The sequence below is a fragment of the Monomorium pharaonis genome, chromosome 11 (genome assembly GCF_013373865.1).
Source record: "Monomorium pharaonis isolate MP-MQ-018 chromosome 11, ASM1337386v2, whole genome shotgun sequence".
Lineage (NCBI taxonomy): Eukaryota > Metazoa > Arthropoda > Insecta > Hymenoptera > Formicidae > Monomorium > Monomorium pharaonis.
The window spans coordinates 16,636,045-16,655,016 of NC_050477.1; the positions used below are offsets into that span (position 1 = coordinate 16,636,045).

General features: G+C 33.2%; 1 protein-coding gene across 3 annotated transcripts in view; it reads right to left on the bottom strand.

The window, feature by feature from the left end:
• LOC105834807 (cytohesin-1) overlaps positions 1 to 18,211 on the bottom strand; it is a 30,666-nt gene extending 12,455 nt beyond the window's left edge. The window contains exons 1-2 of one of the 3 annotated variants that reach the window (XM_012677568.3): positions 18,030 to 18,211; positions 16,410 to 16,483 (exon numbers count right to left, since the gene is read on the bottom strand). In XM_012677568.3, coding sequence (XP_012533022.1) covers positions 16,410 to 16,483; positions 18,030 to 18,111 — 156 coding nt within the window. In that variant the 5' untranslated portion in view covers positions 18,112 to 18,211. Of the gene's footprint in view, positions 1 to 10,085; positions 11,424 to 16,409; positions 16,484 to 18,029 lie in introns of those variants that run through there. The other 2 variants (XM_036293585.1, XM_036293586.1) reach the window with 2 other exon arrangements.
• Positions 18,212 to 18,972: the final 761 nt, after the last annotated feature.

The following is an 18,972-nucleotide window of genomic DNA, read 5'->3' on the forward strand; positions in this document are numbered from 1 at the left end:
TAATCCGTAAGATAGTGTTTAGCATTGCTTTGTCATCATTCAAGCAAGATACGAGCAATTATACTAGTTTCTGTTAGAACTTATTATCAAGTTATTCCCACAGATGCTCCTTATAAATCACTGAATAAAACTAATTGTAAATTGCAGGTTATATGTAATATATATATATAATTTTTTACTATGTTTTATTCTCTTAACTTTTAGAATAACAAAATAATTTTCAAAGTAATTAACAACTTTTATTTCTAGCTCGTTATGTCAAAAATTTTTTATTTCTTTATTTACAAGAAAAGTCTTTAACTTCTCAAATCAGCGCGTACACAATCCACTTCCATTTTCACGTTCCTTTTGGCCCGTCCTGTGCGGAATGATTGCCGTATTCCGTTCTATTTCTGTCGTATGCGTCTTGTACAATCGATCGAAAGTTCAGCACTACTGCTCAACAATAAATTTCCTTCCTGCGAAACGGGACGAAGTAAAAGGCATCCATTCATACGAAGGATATGACTCGTCTAAGGTACGCAAAGATGACTTTATGCGACAACTGACTTTACTTGAAATATTTCACGTGTACAGAGCATTTTCTCTATTTTTGATCTCGAAACATTTAACTACCATATTCCGCTCTACTTATTTAAGCGCTAATGAGCATCAATTACTGGTAATATCGCGCGCACATGTTTTCTCACAATCTTTTCTGCTCGCAAAATGTATTTAGTATCAATTAGTATTAGTATCGATTATAATGTCTGATTTATATGCTACTACAGACGTACAAGCTGAGCGTGTTCACATTGTAACAATGTTCTAGATATTCTATATTTTATTAACACTTTATTAACGATTTACTTTATTAACCCCTTCAGCGGCAGGCGAAAGGAGGATGTTAAAAATAGGCCGATTTTTGCCCCCGAAAATGTAAGTAAAAACAATAGTGTTTTTTTATAAATTTTGACCTCCTAAATACAAAAAAATATTGAGAAGTTTGTGGGTGTTGGGGAACACCGTAAAAATTGAACAAGAATATGGTAAATTATAGAAATTTAAATGATGTATTAAAGCTATTACAAAACCTATCCGTATAAATTTTTTAAAGAGGTTAAAGAGAAAAAAGGTAAAAGAAGGTATGTTTTATGTGCGTTTGTAAAGGAAAATGTAAGCAATTAAATGTAGGGACAGGATACTTGCAAAAATCTGCAAATAACTTGAAGAATAAGAACTTCTGATTGTATATATAAGTGTTTTCTTTTTATTTTTTTATTTTCTACTTAATTAAAATGTGAAAAAAGGTGAAAATTGAAATATACAAAAAGAAAATAAAAATATATAAAAATAAAAATACAACACATCAAAAAAGAAAAAAAGAAAAAAAGAAAAATGGAACCAATATCTTGTCGCATTCTCGTTGCGGTTTCGGGTTCGGCAGAGAACGGGATTAAAAGAAAGATACAAGAAGATAGAGGAAAAGTGAAGTAGATAAAGCATATTCACACACAGTTTACCAAATTATAGCAAGTTTACAAAATGACACAAGTTTTATTAAATAAATCAAAGAACCTATTTACACTTATATACACAATCAGAAGTTCAATTGCTTACATTTTCACTTACAAACGCACACAAAACATACCTTCTTTTACCTTTCTTCCTTTCAACTTCAAAAAAAAACTCATTTGGATTTTGTAATGGCTCAATACATCATCCTTTCTGCAATTTATCACATTCTTCTTTTTGTTCAATTTTCACGGTGTTCCCTAATGCTCACAAACTTCTCAATATTTTTTTCGTATTTAGGTCAAAATCTATAAAAAAACACTATTCTTTTTACTTACACCTTCGGGGGCAAAAGTGGGCCCATTTTTAACACCCTTCTTTCCCTTTTCAAACCCTTGTTTGTGCCCCGTGGGCAAGAAAAAAAGTAATCGCACTTGAAAGATATTTTGTATTTAAGGGTTTTTTGGATTGCTGAATATGAATCCAGTTTAAATTCCAAATTCCAAAATGGTGAATCCAATGTGTCGGTTAAAAATCTAAAGTCTATTTAATTGTTATAAAAACTGGTATTCGAGGGTTTTTTAATTGCTAAATTTAAAGTACAAAATTTTGTTATTAAAAATAGCGGATAAGTATTTATGTCTTGATATCCCAGATAGCACAGAGAGTTCAAAACGAACTCAATTGTATGTCACCAATTATGAATTCTTTTTGATGCAAAAAGAATTCATAATTGGTGACATACAATTGAGTTCTTTTTGAACTCTCTGTGCTATCTGGGATGTTTTTTTGCAAATACTTATTGTATTCCCTAGATATCAGATTTCATAAAGATTTACAAATTTTGATTGTTTTTGATCGCTATTTTGGGTCCGCTATGTTGTATTTTGTAATTTTGATCTTGAATTCGTACTCAGCGATCCAAAGAACCCCTAGATACCAGGTTTCGTAACAATCAGAAATAAACGATAATATGGCGGCAATGTCCACTGGGGCAAACATATTTTCCGCGCCATGTGGCGTCAATGCTGCTGTAGGGGTTAATGCTCTATTAGTGAAACGTTACCACAATACGCTGTATAAGAATTTTTAAATATAAGCATCTGTTCATAGTGTCTTTTTTAAATTTCAATTTAATTTCAATTATGTCGTGACGAAATGGCAACATAATTGGCTAAATAAAGAGCAAAAGTTTCCGTATCCGTTCGATTAGATGCTTTGTCCGGCTGGTACCAGACTAGACGCACGTGCTAGTTTTGCAACCAGTCTGCGTCATAAAAGTCGTACGCGAACAAACTGCATGCCTGCGCGGTGATTTCTACACTGAGAGAAAAGTGTCTAGTATTTGCAATTATAATTGCATATATAGTAAAATAATTATAGTTGCAAATATCATTTTTATAGTTATTATTGCTATAATGTTAGTGTAAATAACCATATATGTATAGTTGTGCCAAACAGAATAAAAATTTTACTATAAATTATAATAATTTAAAATAATAATATAATAGAATATTAAATAGAAATAGTCATAATCATTTTTATATAATGAATGCAATCACAATTATGGTAAATGTAATTAAATTCTTAATATTCTATATTATATAAATTTAAAAAGTATGTAGTTCGCGGATCGCCACTAGGCGACGCACGCGGCACCTTTCTCCTAATGTAATTTACAGTCCAAAGGCTACATAAGCAGACCACCCACGGTGACAGAAACCGGATCAACCTATGCTATCGTAGTGAGCTTTCGGGACATATGTATTTTTTATTATGTCTTAAAGACACATCTTAGCTGTCATGGCTAAATTTTAGTCTCGGTAACGAATCCTTTTTAAGAAAATTTATTAAATCCGAAAAAACTTTTCTCTCCGTATATAAGTAAATCATATTATAGTATATCATTCGTTTTTCTTTAATTATGGTTGTTATCATCATATTATATAGTATATTCTACCATACATAAATCACAATTATGGTACGTTTAACCATACATATGGTTGTATGAACGAATGTTATAGCTATTGTAACAATAATATAATGTTAAGTTAAGGGGGGCAAGTCATGTAAATCGAAATTTTTTAGCAATTTTTTTTCTTGCTTAAATTTATAGGAAATTTTCCGTAGAATATGAAAAAAAATAGTAGAAACCGATTTGAGAGTTCCTTCTATGTTATTTTCGTCGAAAAGTAAACGGTCGAATTGGGCGGAGCACTCATGTAGACGAGTTGAAAACTCAATCTTTCGATCCCTCTGTAATAAATAATTAACCTGGCTGTGTTAGAATAATGTTCGAAAAACAGGAAGATCTGCTCTATGGCCCCTGAATCGTAGATTAGCAAAAAACTGCGGTAAGTTAAAATAAATTACGATTTTTTCACGATTTTGTTACTCGAACTTTAAACGCGTTTTTCTCCAAACTACTTTTTTAAAATTGGCGTGCAAGATAACTCAAAAACTATTCATCCGATTGAGTTCTCCTTGTGCATACATTTAGATAAATACTTTCTCCATAAATTGAACCTTTATTTGTAATTGTATTGTTTAAATAAATTATTTTTATTGCATAATTAACACGAAAATTTTTCGTAAAAATCAATACTTTTTTTTCTACGTGTCGCCATTTTTACAATTTTGCATTATTTTCTTTAACAATAGGTTCAATCGATAACGCAAACCGTACAAAAAAGAAATCTATTTGGTTTTTTTGTTTCAAATGAATACAAGCAGCGCTACATTGCACGCCGACAAGTGACTTCAACGTCGACGCATTAGATTTACATTATTATTATTTATAAAATACATATTATTTTTCTGTCAAAAAATATTTTTTTAGTAGTTCAATATTACAATAACATACCCTGAAAATTTCAAAAGAATTGGTTGTATAATTTCCTCAAACAAAATTCCAAAAAATCACTCAATTTTCAGCGCGTTACATGACTTGCCCCCCTTAACTATAATTTATACTGTTAATTTAACTATAAAAATATTGTTACGGCCAAAAATAACTAAAAATTATAGTTAAATTATGGTAAATGCAACTATTTTTTCTCTTAGTGTACATTAAGCTGAGCGTTATCTCGAAAACTAATTATGTTTTATACGGACATGTGTTTTATATATAATGTTATTCTCGTTCTCCTTGTTATACCGTGCTCCCGTTGTCACATTTAATAAATACTCAATTTTTTTACTGTAAATACATGTTCAAATATGATTACGTTCAAATTTGATGTAAATGGAAAATATTCGAATTAAGAATCAGAAATAACAATTTTCTTATTGCGTAATGTGTAAGATGTCTTGCGAACTAGTCGTTAATAAAATTATTAGTGAAAGGTCGATAATTCTTTGTCAGAATTCGAGGAACACTAATATTATGACGCGACGCGACGCGACGTCATGCAAATAACGTTTTCATTTTTATATAATAAACATATATATGTGATATACATATGTATGTATTATATTTATATACATTTAACAACTTATCCGTGCAGAAGCAACGTAATCATATTGTTGCGAGCGTAGTCTTGCGCAGTGAGTGTCGTGGAAGAGTTCGAGCGCAACATTTTTTGGAGGCTCGTCCGAGATAGGACAAGCGAATCTGTTAAACAAAAGCAACTGAGAGGGAATTCCATGACGACGATGTCTTCCTCGGATGGAGGCCGTGCTACTGGAACTGCAGAAGCTGCTTGAAGAGCGGAGGCAGGAGCGGGAGGAACAGCAGAGTTTCCGCGCCGAGATCGAGGCCCGTCTTCTGCAGCGCGACGCTGCTTTGCAGCGAATGGAGGAGCGGCTTTCTGTACTATAGCTAAATTTCACCAATAATTTTCTTCCTGGCGACGCTGTCAACGCTGAACACAGCTGACCGAGGCGATCAATACTATTGATTTTTCCTGAGCGCAGACTGAAGCTCGCGCTCACAACGCGCGCGAGACTACGCTCGCAACACTATTATGGACGCCATGTTGTATGAGAATACAAATATGCTCTCGGATTTTAAACGTTATATCTCAATGTGTTTTTATGAGTATCTAGTGTACTCGTAATAAAGATGTTGCTCTCTATATTACAATATTTTTGTATGCATACTGGGCATGTCTATAGGGGGTGTTCGAGGAGACTCTATTAGCGCTATCAGCATCAGTCTATCCTTGTTCTACTTTTAATGAGTAATGAAGATAGACTGATGCTGGTAGCGCTAATAGCGTCTGCCCGAACGCACCCATAATCTCCGATTATTTTTACGCGAAATTCAAATATAATATAATTTTTTTGTTACACATTTAAAAAATCATATTTTATAGATACTTAAAAAATATGCAACATTTATGAAATCCATTATAAAATAATCCAATATTTTATGAAATCGTATGGTCAAAGACTCAGAGGTCAAACGATAATTTGTTTTTATTCAAACCAATAACTTAAACGAAAATAATATTCGCAATATTCATTTTATTATTTTTGATTAGTTGTGCAAATTAATAAGCTGAATTAATTTAAACGATAAGACAAAAAAATTTGTCATACGTATTTCTCTTCTTATCCACTAAAAAAAAACCGCTTGAGGAAGAAGACTACCTGCAATTGCGGAATGACTAGACCAATTGAAAATGCTGCGTCTTCAAGTCGAAGGAAACTGAGCGTTTGGCTACAGTCCAGGAGTTACGAGAATTTGTGGAAGAAACACGTGCGAATCACGAATATGTATAAGTGTTTCGGATAAGAATTTTCTCGTTACTTAAGCGTAACGGACGATTGCTCGAAAATTTTTAAGGTCACGATGCAAAAGTCTATCATCTACCTATACTGTCTGTTCCTGATAAAAGAGCGTCAAACGCTCAAGAGATAAACGTGTGTAGATTGAACGAGATCGATGAATAAAAGGACTATTAAAATTAATCGCATAATGATCCTGATATCTTTCAACGAGCGTGTAAGTCAAATAGGATAAGATATAAGTAAACACGCAAATTATTTTAATTAGTTATAATTCAACAATGTATTTTTTTAATTTGAAATGTTAGTCTCGGTAATGATTCGGTCTCACTGGTTCTAAAAGTATCTGAGCAAGTATTTGGGTATGAACGACACATCACGAAGAGCAATCAATTTTTTGTCAAAATATTTATCACTAATCCGACGTTACATCAGGCAAAATAAATTTTGCATGTTTGTCACATGTCCGATATCGTATATATATATAATCCGATTCAATTCTTGTTCCACATGCTGTTTTCCGTTTTATTGATGGGCAAACGACATCGTGATGTAAACGTGATATAGGGTAATATTCATCTTATATTTAAAATCATTTTAAGTGCTGTCTTAAGATGTCTTCAATTAATCATAGAGCCGTATTTTAACTTTTTAAGGTCCACTGGTAATTATAGTTACTAACGCGTTAAAAAATTCATAACTTATTTAAAAATCAAGATATCTTCGATTTTTTAATTGAATTATTGTAAAGATAAATTTTTCTAAAAAAATACGATATTAATTGTACGTAGATTCAGTTTAGTGTTTGAGATAGAGCATCAAGAATTAGATCATGTTTTAGGCAAACACCTAACGAAAGTGGTTAAAACTGTTACGCACGTCTAATAGTATATTGTAAAGTGATATCTGGTTTACATTTAGAAGTCTTTTTAATTGCAAAAGTTGATCATAAGAGAAAATCCAAAACGAAAATCCAAAATGGTGAATTCGATATAATAGACATAAATTTCAAAAAATCAACAGATTTTCATAAAATTTGAAACATCTATATTACATCTTTTTGAATTACTTTTTTTCTCTAAAAGCATCTTTTCCAGTGAAAACTGAATGGTAGATGTGAAACACTGAGGAAATAAATTTTTTCCAAGAAGGGTTTTTGTATATAAGGGTATAAATTCGAAGGATTGAAGTTTCATATAGAAATCTGATTATCATTTTTATGTAACAAGGAATTTCCTCATCCATCAGAAAGCATATAAAAATTATTAAAAACTCGAAAAAAAATTTAATTGGGTCAGGAGTAGTTTTTCGTGAATAGAAAAATATGATATTTATTTTTTGTAATTAGTCACTTCGTTTAACTTTCGTAAAGTTCCAAATTCAATGATAAAATACCAAAAAAAGTTGGGCCTTAAAGGGTTAAGATATTACTTGAGACGGATTAAGACATTACTCGAGACGGTCTTAAAATGAGAATTGACTATGAATACCAGGCATTAAACGCATTTTTATTTGTATATGTGTACTCGTTTTATTTACAATTCGCATAAACCGGGCGACGTTTAATTGACTACACCTGGCTTTTTTCTTAACGGCACGCTCGCGAGAATATATGGGTCGAGCCGGTCAAACTCTCGCCTCGTTTATCGTTGTACAGGGATTATATTTATCCCTCTTAGCGGATAAATACGTATGCCTCGGGTGAAAGACGTGTCAAAGTAGGCTATTTAAATCTAGCGTTAAATGTATACGTATTTATCGATTTACTTTCGCTCCATATTATTACTATCGCGTGTTATCATCGAATTTGAACTACGGTTCGATCATACGTATTACTGACCCAGTTAATTTCTTTTATCGTAAAATAAATAGGAATATAGAAAAGGATATAGGAAGGGATATAGGAAGGAAAGGAGAGATGGGAAGGAGACCATCGAAGGATGGATTCGATTCATCGCCCTCGAGATGATGTAACTGTCAAGCTACTGTAGTAATTATTAGCATAATATCCTCGAGCTAAATTGTCGAGAGTCGTCGTATTATATTCGGACACATTTGTATCGGTGCCGCGTACGTACGACATATATATGTATATGCGACGAGCGAATGGACATCCGTGTCCGTCTTGGTTCGTCTCTCGATTCCTTCTATAAATAAGTCCCTCTGACTCGGGCTACGCGATTTTCAATTCGTAACGACTCTTCGTCGCGTTGCAACACTAACGCGAACTAATATTACCTTCATGAAAAATTATTTGCGTTAGATATTCGATAATCTTTCGGATATTTGCGGATCGCAAATTCACTGTCATCCCCGTGAATGGGATAATTATTAGGCGTTTTTACTTCGATCTTGTCATTACGCGCGTGCAATCTTACGTTAGTAGAAGCGGCGATTTATCTCGCATTTAATTCTTGACCCTGAAACGAGTCATGGGGATGACGCGAATATTTTGATTTTATCGCAAATTAAAAGAAAGTTTAACGCGAAACCTTCCCTCTTTCTCGCGATTAATCGCTAATTAAGTCGTTAACAACGAAGTAACGTTCATTCTTATAAAATTATAATAAATTATACTCAAACTTGCACGCGACTTTTTCCACCTTTGGTTTCATTCACGATTTACGAGAATGAATGAGTAAACTAGGCCATACGAAATATTATAGGTGGCCATAGGTGGCTATAATTTCTCTAAACTAAATGATGTTTTTGTGGTGATTTTCAAAGATAATAAATATTTACAGTAAATGTGCGTACTATTCAAAATAATAGTATTTTGAATATTATATCACGTTTTTACTTTTGACTACGTGTAAAGTTTTTCATGTGTTCACCGTAAAAATTATCACAACGTCGAATAAATTACAATGGCATTATTATAATCAACGTTAAACACGAAAATATATAAATTGTAATGTGTGATTATAACTTTCATATCCCTTTTTATTTTTTAAAAATATGTTATGACCATTTTTTTCCAGTTTGGGTAAGATAGCTTATTTTTTAAATATTAAAAAATTTAAGTTGATATACTCGTTAACAAATTCTTCTTATTTATTTATATAAAAAGCAATTTTTGAAATATAATTTTCAACTATAAATAAATAAAATACATGTTTTAACATGTATTTTATTTATTTATAGTTGAAAATTATATTTCAAAAATTGCTTTTTATAGTTTAAAGAAATTAAATTTTAGATGAAATTAAAACTAAATATATTAAATTATAAGTCTTTTTAATTATTTTATAAAATATTAAATATATAAAATATATGTATGGCTAACTGTTCCATAATATTATGATCATCTTTTCCCTAAAAGTCAGGAAAGATGGCCAATATTTACGTTACTGTATTTTGATAATATTCTAAATTTTTATTGAGTATTTTCTCTTTAATGTCGGCAGTATTACGTGATTTTTTAAAAGCTTCAATAAAGTAATATGCCAAATGCTAATAAAAAATAATAAAAATAAAAGTATATTCTTTGCATTTTAAAGAACTATAGCCATTATACTAAAGTTTACTCTACAAATCTCGGTCAACTTGATATATTTAAAGTTTACGATGTTGTACGAATGTATCCTTCAACAAATTTAAATATCATTGAATATTTCGAACAATATTCTGTTTGACAACGCAGCGCGGTTAAGCTCTGAATGATAGATCTCGAAATAAATCTGGCGAGTCAGCACAAATCGACCTTGAAGGATTACGGTACTTTTGCGTATCGCTACGCCATGTCGATTCTTTCGTCCTGTTCGCTCGGTCGTAAATCGTCATCTCCGATTTTGACAAAATAATTCCTACATATCGCAAAAACGTCGTGATCAGTTTTTACGTATTTATAATACACTGACCGTGGCGGTGGACAAGACGGTGAGGTCCCAGGCGCTCTTGGCTTGCTTTTGATAGTTTTTCTTCCTCTTGCCGGGTCTCCGCAAACTGGAGAACCATCCGGCCGCGATAGCGACAGCGCTTACATCTCGACGACCGGCGATCGTGTTGTCTGGCTGGATAATACTACCACTCGCGCCACTGGTGCCTCGCATCTCGTCAAGAGCGTCTACCGATCTACCGGTGAAGATCATTCTCGTGATCGTAGATCTGTGGTCTTGTGTCGCCGCCGCGGCTAGAGAGCTTCTTCACTCGTTACCACTTTCCTCGGTTGTCACTTTCTCGATTAAACGACAACACTCGCTTTGCATTCCGCGTTTACCATAGTCTCCGGTATGATCGAACGACATCATTCGCGTCGAAGAACGCTCCGAGAAGATAGGTACGAGGTACAAAGGTCGCGCGCATGGAGCACATAGAGCACGCGGTCGGAAGTGCAACGACCCGCGCGCGTGCGCGTGCGTGTGCGTGTGCAAGCGCGCCCACCTTTTGGTACACTTATTTCAACACTTATTTCTAACGTCCGCTCCTTCAAGCACCATGAGAAAGTGAAATTCCTCGCGCGTACATGTACTCTTGAGATCGCATTCAAGTGGAAGAGGATGAATACAGTGTAACTGTTTACCTTTCGCGCGAACGTTTCGAAAGCGAGGAACCGCAAATCGCGGGCAAGCGCGCGCGCGCGCGCGGGCGCGCTCACGCGGCCGCGCGACCGCAACAGACCGCACTGGATCGTACCAGAACCAATGAGTCCCGTCAGCAACGTCAACCGTCAGCCACCGTTACGCGATTCCTCACGACTGTGGTTCTGGTGATTCCAGCGGCGGTTCTGTCGGGCTGCGGCTCCGCACGCTGGCGCCTCGCCGCGGTCACGATTAACACTCCTCTACAAATATTTGCAATTACCGCGTGTATGTATTTCCATGAAGCGTCTCTCCCCCTCCCCTTTCTTTCTCTTTCTGACACATCTATGAGATTATCCAAGAGTTACGCCAAGATCTGATAAAATTCGCATCGATAAAGTTGTAACGATATCACGTCACTGACTGTATCACAGTATTATTCACAATATTGAATTTTGATCGATGATTCATCTCTCTCTCTCTCTCTCTCTCTCTCTCTCTGTTTCTCTCGACGACGGGCTACCTGCTACACGTGTTGCAGGGTCGAAAGAATCGGCGTTCTTCACGTGCTCACTAATTTAGAGACACCGTCGCAATCGTTGGAGTAAAGAGCGTGCCGCGCGCCTAAGTGGCATTACCTTATTGACACTACTACGAAATAGATGTGCCAGCTAATAGTCAGTTGCGTGTCTGCTTCCTCTTCGGGAAATTACTCGTGCCGCCATGCTACCGCCGCATCACACGATTTATCAAATATGCGTCACTCCGCGCGATACCAATCCAGAGTTACCTCACCCAGCCGTATCAACGAACCACGGTACCATGCAACTTCGATAAACAAGATCAAATAAACATTTCGTTCGCGTAACATTGCGATATCTTTAACACATTCTTTACTATGATTCCCGGAAATACAAGATTTATGTTTTTCAGCTTTGAAAAATCAAATTAATTTCTAAGCGTTCAAGTAACATTACGGCAATAACGGTACCATTTAAAGGATCGATTTCGTAATCACTTTTGTATGCGTAATAATGTTTTTGAAAAGATTTCTCCGTCAAAAATATACCGTTATTATTAGTTTTTCCAAATCAAGAATGAAATGTACCCAGATAGCACAGAATATTTATCATAAATATTCATAATTATTTTACAGATTTATTAAAAAAAAATTTTTTAAAGATTATATAATTATTTTTCATAAACCATTTAGAAATGATACAAAAATTATTATCAACAATATATAGAATATATTTTTAAAATGTACTGAAAAATATTTATAGTATATGAACTCGAAATATTTTATATATTTTTTGATAATAATAGCATAAATATTTATTTTTAATATTTTCATAAATATTTATCATAAATATTTTTCCTTCTATAAATATTTTATAAATATTTTGTGCTATCTCGGTAGTTTCTGAGAGTATATTTTTGTGTCGAAGCTGAGGAGAAAAAAACGAGAGAAAGGAATCTATCAACACATATTTCTCATAATATAATTTTTGCAAACATTGTAGGAACGCGGCTAATCTATACTATTCAGCTTTCTATGTGTATATTATATGTGTACATATATATATATATATATATATATATATATATATATATATACATATGCATATACATGTGTGTATTTTATAGCTATTTATTCTAAAATATTAAATTAAATCGTAAATATCTATTTCGTGCATGGCAATTTGTTAAGGCCACTGATTAGCGATAATGAATTAATTGCACACACACCAAGTTTATTCATTACCGATCACGAGTGTCGGTTTGCGAGTAGAAATCTAATAAATTAATGCATTTTTATTATCAATGTTACAGACTAGTCAATTAAAACAAACAAAATAAAGACTATCACAAGTCGTGATGGATGATTGTGCAATAATTGTTTTGAAATTAATTTTACAATCACAGGTTTTGACCCTACGATTGAGTCATCTTGGATGTGTTAAATAAATAAAATTAAAATATAATTTCATCAAAATACTTAACACATTATATAAATTTTTCGATATGCAGATTGCTTTATCAAAAGCTAACTTCAAAACAAACTAACAAAGAGTAACTTCTTGTTCATATCTTTAAAGCACCGCTGTAGTATTAACACATCTTTGATAGAAGAAATACTATTGATAAAAACTGTTGATCACCTGTTGATGATGTCTGTTTTGTACACCAAGCGATAGACAACTCCATGAACATGAGCAGCAGGTTCTGAATCTGCACCAATTGTCTCGAAACGGGTACAAGTTTCGCATCATTGACGTTGAAAATCACGAGAGCGCGAGCTAATATGTGTGTGTGTGTGTGTGTGTGTGTGTGTGTGTGTGTGTGTGTGTGTGTGTGTGTGTGTGCATTCTGTGACAAACTTGCTCAAAGATTCCTTCCGCTTGATATTTACACTAAATGATATTTCCTCGACATGTTGTAAATCGCAGTACATTCTCGGTCACGGCAACCATACTCAACAAACACGTTTGATGCTCTGTTACGATTCTGTTTTGCTATCTCACAGATTCCATAGGCCTGGTCTACAATAACTGGAGTAAGTATGGAGTAAGAAGTAAGAGTAAGGTAATTTCCTTTTGTGCTGTGATTGACCGAGCGTTAAGAAAAACAGGAGTAAGAGTAAGATTAAATAAAAATAATTTATTTCGCTTATGCCCTTACGCCAGCTTTCTTACACTGGATTAACCCTTTTACGCCTACTTCTTACTCCATGCTTACTCCAGCTATTGTAGAGGCCATAAACGAGAGAGCACGTTATTCAAATTTAGCATAGAATGGAATGTGCCAACAAGATTTTCATGCGAAATATACCGAACTTGTGCGTTGTGACTTACAATTTTTTTTTAATCTACGAGGTTATGACGCATGATGTCTTGTTTCATTAAACAGATATAAACTCACAAACAGATGAGTAAGCGAGTCTATCAGGCATTGCGGAAACAGTCTTATCGTAAGAACATCCTGGAATTTTTCTGGCTGTGTACAGATACGTGTTCTTATAGATCCAGTCATCGCGTTAATCACAAACGCGACAAATTATATAAAATAATGTATTTTTTCCGTATTTGTTTTAAATAAGTTTATATAATTTTTTTCAACAAAAAACGTTCATTTATTATTAATAATTAAAATAATTTTATTATTATTATTATTATCATCAATAGTTTTATTTTAAAATTTATTAATTTGTTTATTTATTTACTTGACTTATTAAAAGAAATTTAGATATTTATCGTCATTTTCGAAGAATTGGAGGATAATGAACTTTCAAGTGGTGCCATCGCGCAGATTTATTCAATGGAACAAAATATCGGTAAAACAGACTCACTTGGTATCTAAAGCATCTACGAGCGATAAACGCGGCATTTCACATTCTTTTAAATAAGAAATTTACACATAAAATAAATATACACTGGCGCAAAAAAAAAAACGAAACAAAAATTTTGACCGATTTTTAGGCATCTTCAAAGTGATGCAACTTTGCGAAAAATCATCCAAATTACATGTACTTTTTTTTAAATTAAAGGGTAAAGACTCTACTTTGAGAATCCCTACGCAAAAGTTTGATTTGTTAAGTGCGAACCTTTTGTATCGCATGAAAACCAAACATGTGTTTTTTAAATAAAAAAAGTAAAAGTTTGTTATCATTTTGCACAAATTTCTCGTTAAAATCTTGCTAATATTAATTCAGATTTTTAAAGTTCATTCTTTTCTAAGCAATTTAAAAAAAAAATACATGTCGATATGATGTTTTTTGTTGATTGCACACGAGTTTGAAATTTGCACTGCATTTTAGGGTTTGAAGATTGCCTAAAAATCGGTCAAAAATTTTGTTTCGTTTTTTTTTGCGCCAGTGTATATATGTATATACATTACGTACATACAATGTAAACTATATAAACTACACATTATCTATGCAAACAATAATTGACAAATCGTAGAAGATTCAGAAATAGTAAAATTTATATTTTTAATGTTTATTTTTATTTTATCAAAATTTGCAAAATCAAATGCATTAACCATTTTTTAAATTTAATTACTAAATTTTTTATCGTGTTATCCAATTTATAATAATTTAGGTTGTATTATCTATATAAGAAGTGTAAACAAAATGTGTAAACAATACGTAAATAATTCATATAGATATAATCTTGAAACGTACGACAAAACTCTGCTTTTATCGTTAAAAGAATATGTCATTTTATTCTACATATTCATAAAAATTCCTGACGAATGATATCATTTCCGATCCATAGATAAGATATATCGTCAGAAATTTGAATCTTGAAATTTGTCAAATCTCTCTATTTCTCTCTCTCTCTCTCTCTTTCTCGTGTATATATCTCTATGGTATTATCTGATTATATTCATGAGGATTTAACTTCAAGATTACATGGATTATTTATTAACACGTATTGTTTACATTTTGTTGATAAATCTTTTAAACAATGTAAATTATGAAAACTGCACAGATAAACTGAACATAGAAAAAAAAATTTATGTTACAAGATTATTAACCCTTTAAGTCCGAAATTTAGATCCTGACGTCGTGTTTTTCTTAAGAGAAACTTTCGCCATATTGGATTTTTAAACTTGCAGGTGACATTTAGCGGGATTTGTCAACAATCAAAGCTCTATCTATGATGGATTAATGAAACTAACATGACAAATTAACAATATTGTTAACTGACGAGTTTTAAGAGCATTATAAAATGAACGGCATCAAATATGGCACACCAGGCACTAAAGAGTATATCTAGAGAGTGGAGGGCGGGTTAACAAAGAATAATAAAATAAATAAAAAAACCAAAATAATGTAATAAAAGAGATAATTTTTTCGCAATTTTTGATAAAACTTGAATCTTTTATAAACCACGAATTATTGTTTATTTTAGTTTAAAAGCTTTAGAAAAAAACTGGTTTTTTCACGAATTTTTTTCGATTTCTTTTTCAAAGATAGAAAAATTCATTTGGAAAAATTGAGATTTCGTAAAATCTTTCACATTTGCTTCTGTCAATCTAAATAACTAAGGAATGGTCCATATAAAGGGTTAAATTAAGGTTAGTCTTTTATAAAGTTTTTGTTCTTAAAGTATTTTTAATTTAAGATTTTGTTAAGTAAGAGAAAAATCAAACAGTGTATTGTGGCACAAGCTTTATAGAGTCCGACACCGACATACAACATACGATATTCTATAGGATATCACACACACATGCACACGCGCGCGCGCGGAGAAAGAAAGAGAGAGAGAGACAGACGGAAGGAGAAACAAAAATTTTAATAAAAATAAAACTACGTAACTTTCTGGATCGCGTTAACATGCTAAACATTAAAAAAATAATATATTGTTTACATAGAAAAATAGCAATTTTCCCCAAAAAATTTTTCAAAAAAAACTTTTTTCTGGTTTTTCTTCGACAATTAAAAAAAATTTTTTTAACTACATTGTTCACATAGATGATCTATAAGATAATATATAGTTTACACGTGATGTAGATTATTTATATTTTATGGATAAATGCCCAAACTCTAATATTCATACATCTTTCCGTGTATTACAATTTACAATTTATTTAAATAATAAAAATTAAGAGAAATGTCAACTTTGAAATAAAATAAAATAGGCGAAGTAGCATACTCACTTGTATTTCGCGTAGCAATTCTGTTTTCTTTCGCCTTATATCTAACAGAATCTTTTGTTGCTCGGGAGTCAATTCTACAATCATAAAATAATGATTGAATTAAAGGTATCGATTGTAGGCCACTATTTAGTAATTCTTAATAGATATTGTCATTAAGTTACAAAATAGATCCACTGCTAGCGTCAAAATGCGAACGTGCATTTCGATGCCCTTGCTCCCTAATTTTGCGAGGTGACATAGATAAACTTGGAGAGCAAACTTTCCGCAACGCACTCGCGAATAATCGTTCCGTTAAGGGATCGGAAAAGGAAGGGATGATTATACAAATCGAAATCAATGTCATGTCTCCGTTGCGAACCTCGTTAACAACAATTTACGGAAAGATCTAAAAATAGGGGTTTGAAATTAAAACTGCATAAGGTCGTAAATCCAAGTCGTATGGCGACAGTTGTGACTTTGCCAGTTTTTTCTTTTTTTTTGCTAATATTTATTCAACCGAATACAAAGAATTCTTGTCAAGGCAGATATTATTTATCCTTCAGACTCGAACTTAATTCGGTTAGCATTAGTTAGTATGCTAATGTGACAATCGAATGCCAAGATGGAAGAGTACGATTATAACTCGAGACGTGATGCGACAATAACGGTCCTATCTCTGCGCGTCGAGACATGCAATCGATCAACAATGAATATTAATTGTTCCTTCTTCCTAAAAACACGACTGATTTGGGACATCTCTTAAACGTATATTAAATACAAACAAGTTTCATTAATTATAAATTAAAGGAGTCTACGATATTTTCTCTGTAAAGGCCATTCTACAATTGCGTAAACGTAGTTGTAAACGTAAGGTTGTAAGAAATCAACTAATCACAGTCGATCATTTTTCGATCACAAAAGAAATAATTATTTGTGATTGGTTAGTTTTTTACAACTTTATGTTTACAACTATGTTTACGCAATTGTAGAATGGTCTTAACCCTATAAGCGCATAATATTATTTGATATTAAGTATAAATATTTTAAATATATTCTTAGAAAATTAAATGTACATTTAATATTCTAAGAATATACTTACAATATTAAATAATATTATGCGCTTATAGGGAATATTCTTAGTATAGGAATATTACTACATCGAATAGAATATTTAATAGAACATCGCTAATAAAAATGACATAAATATGCCTCTAGCAAGATTTTCTTCTCAGAAATAATTAGTTGAAATAAATTTATTCTTCAGCTCGACATTACAAACACAAGATTTTATAATAGACTGAGAGATAGAAGAAATAGTCGTGCCTTTCGCGCGCATCGACATCGAATTTCCCTGACAGGCTGCTACAGTGGAAGAAGCATCCTCTTGGAAGAGCAAGACGCTGAAGGACAAACGCGAGGGAACTATCAAAGAAAAATTAGACAGCACGGCGTTTCGTTTTGTTTACTATGCGTGTAGCAGGGTACGTAACGTATACGGGGCGGACAAGGAGAGCAAGAGTAAGAGTGAGAGTGAGAGCGAGAGAGAGGGAGAGCGCGCGTGCGTTTCTTGTCACGGAGAAAGACTCGATTCTCTGCTCTAGCTCCAGTTACTTAGTATTTATTTATCCATCAATTCCTTACCTGAACTTGTTCCGAACTGGTCAACCTGATGAGCACCAGTATTTACACCTACACTCTCTAGACCGCCCAGATCTTGCCACATTTCCGAAAAATAGTACTTTTCGGACTCACGCGCGCACAGAATCGTCCACCTTCACTTGAGCAGCTCCATTTTCACATAGACTGATGCCGTCCAGCGCCATCTGATCCCGTCGAGAGAAACTAATGTCCGCCGCCCTGCAGCAGAGAGAAGGGACAACAGCTCAACGAAGTTAGCCCCCCCACTTTGACTTTTCTTAATTTTCTTTTTACCAATCGTTTGGTGGTCGTTTGGTAGTGTTTGGTACCGTATTCCAAACGTTTGGTGGTTCCTCGTTTTTTCAGGAAATCAAAAACAAATTTTGGTTCTTCTGTTAGCCCCCCCACTTTGACTTTTCTTAATTTTTTTTTTTACCAATCGTTTGGTCGTCGCTTGGTGATGTTTGGTACCGTATTCCAAACGTTTGGTGGTTCCTCGTTTTTGCAGGAAATCAAAAACAAATTTTAATTCTTCTATTAGCCCCCCCACTTTGACTTTTCTTAATTTTTTTTTTTTCAATCGATTGGTCGTCGCTTGGTGATGTTTGGTACCGTATTCAAAACGTTTGGTGGTTCCTCGTTTTTTCAGGAAATCAAAAATACATTTTACGCGACTGACCAATCAGGAAGCTCGTTTAAAGGCAAACATTGGGTCTGTTCACATTGCTTCCAACGCCCAGATACATATTTATCTCGTTTCAAGTACAAACATTTTTGAGGATTTCAAGCAACGCGAACAAACCTATTAATTAATGATTCCCTTGTATTTTAATGGTATATTAAGTACCCAAATTCAAGCAGTTTCTACATATGGTTTCTAGTAACAATATAATATATTATGATACAAATGCATATGAAAGTGCATGGAAGTATAAGGATTTTGTTA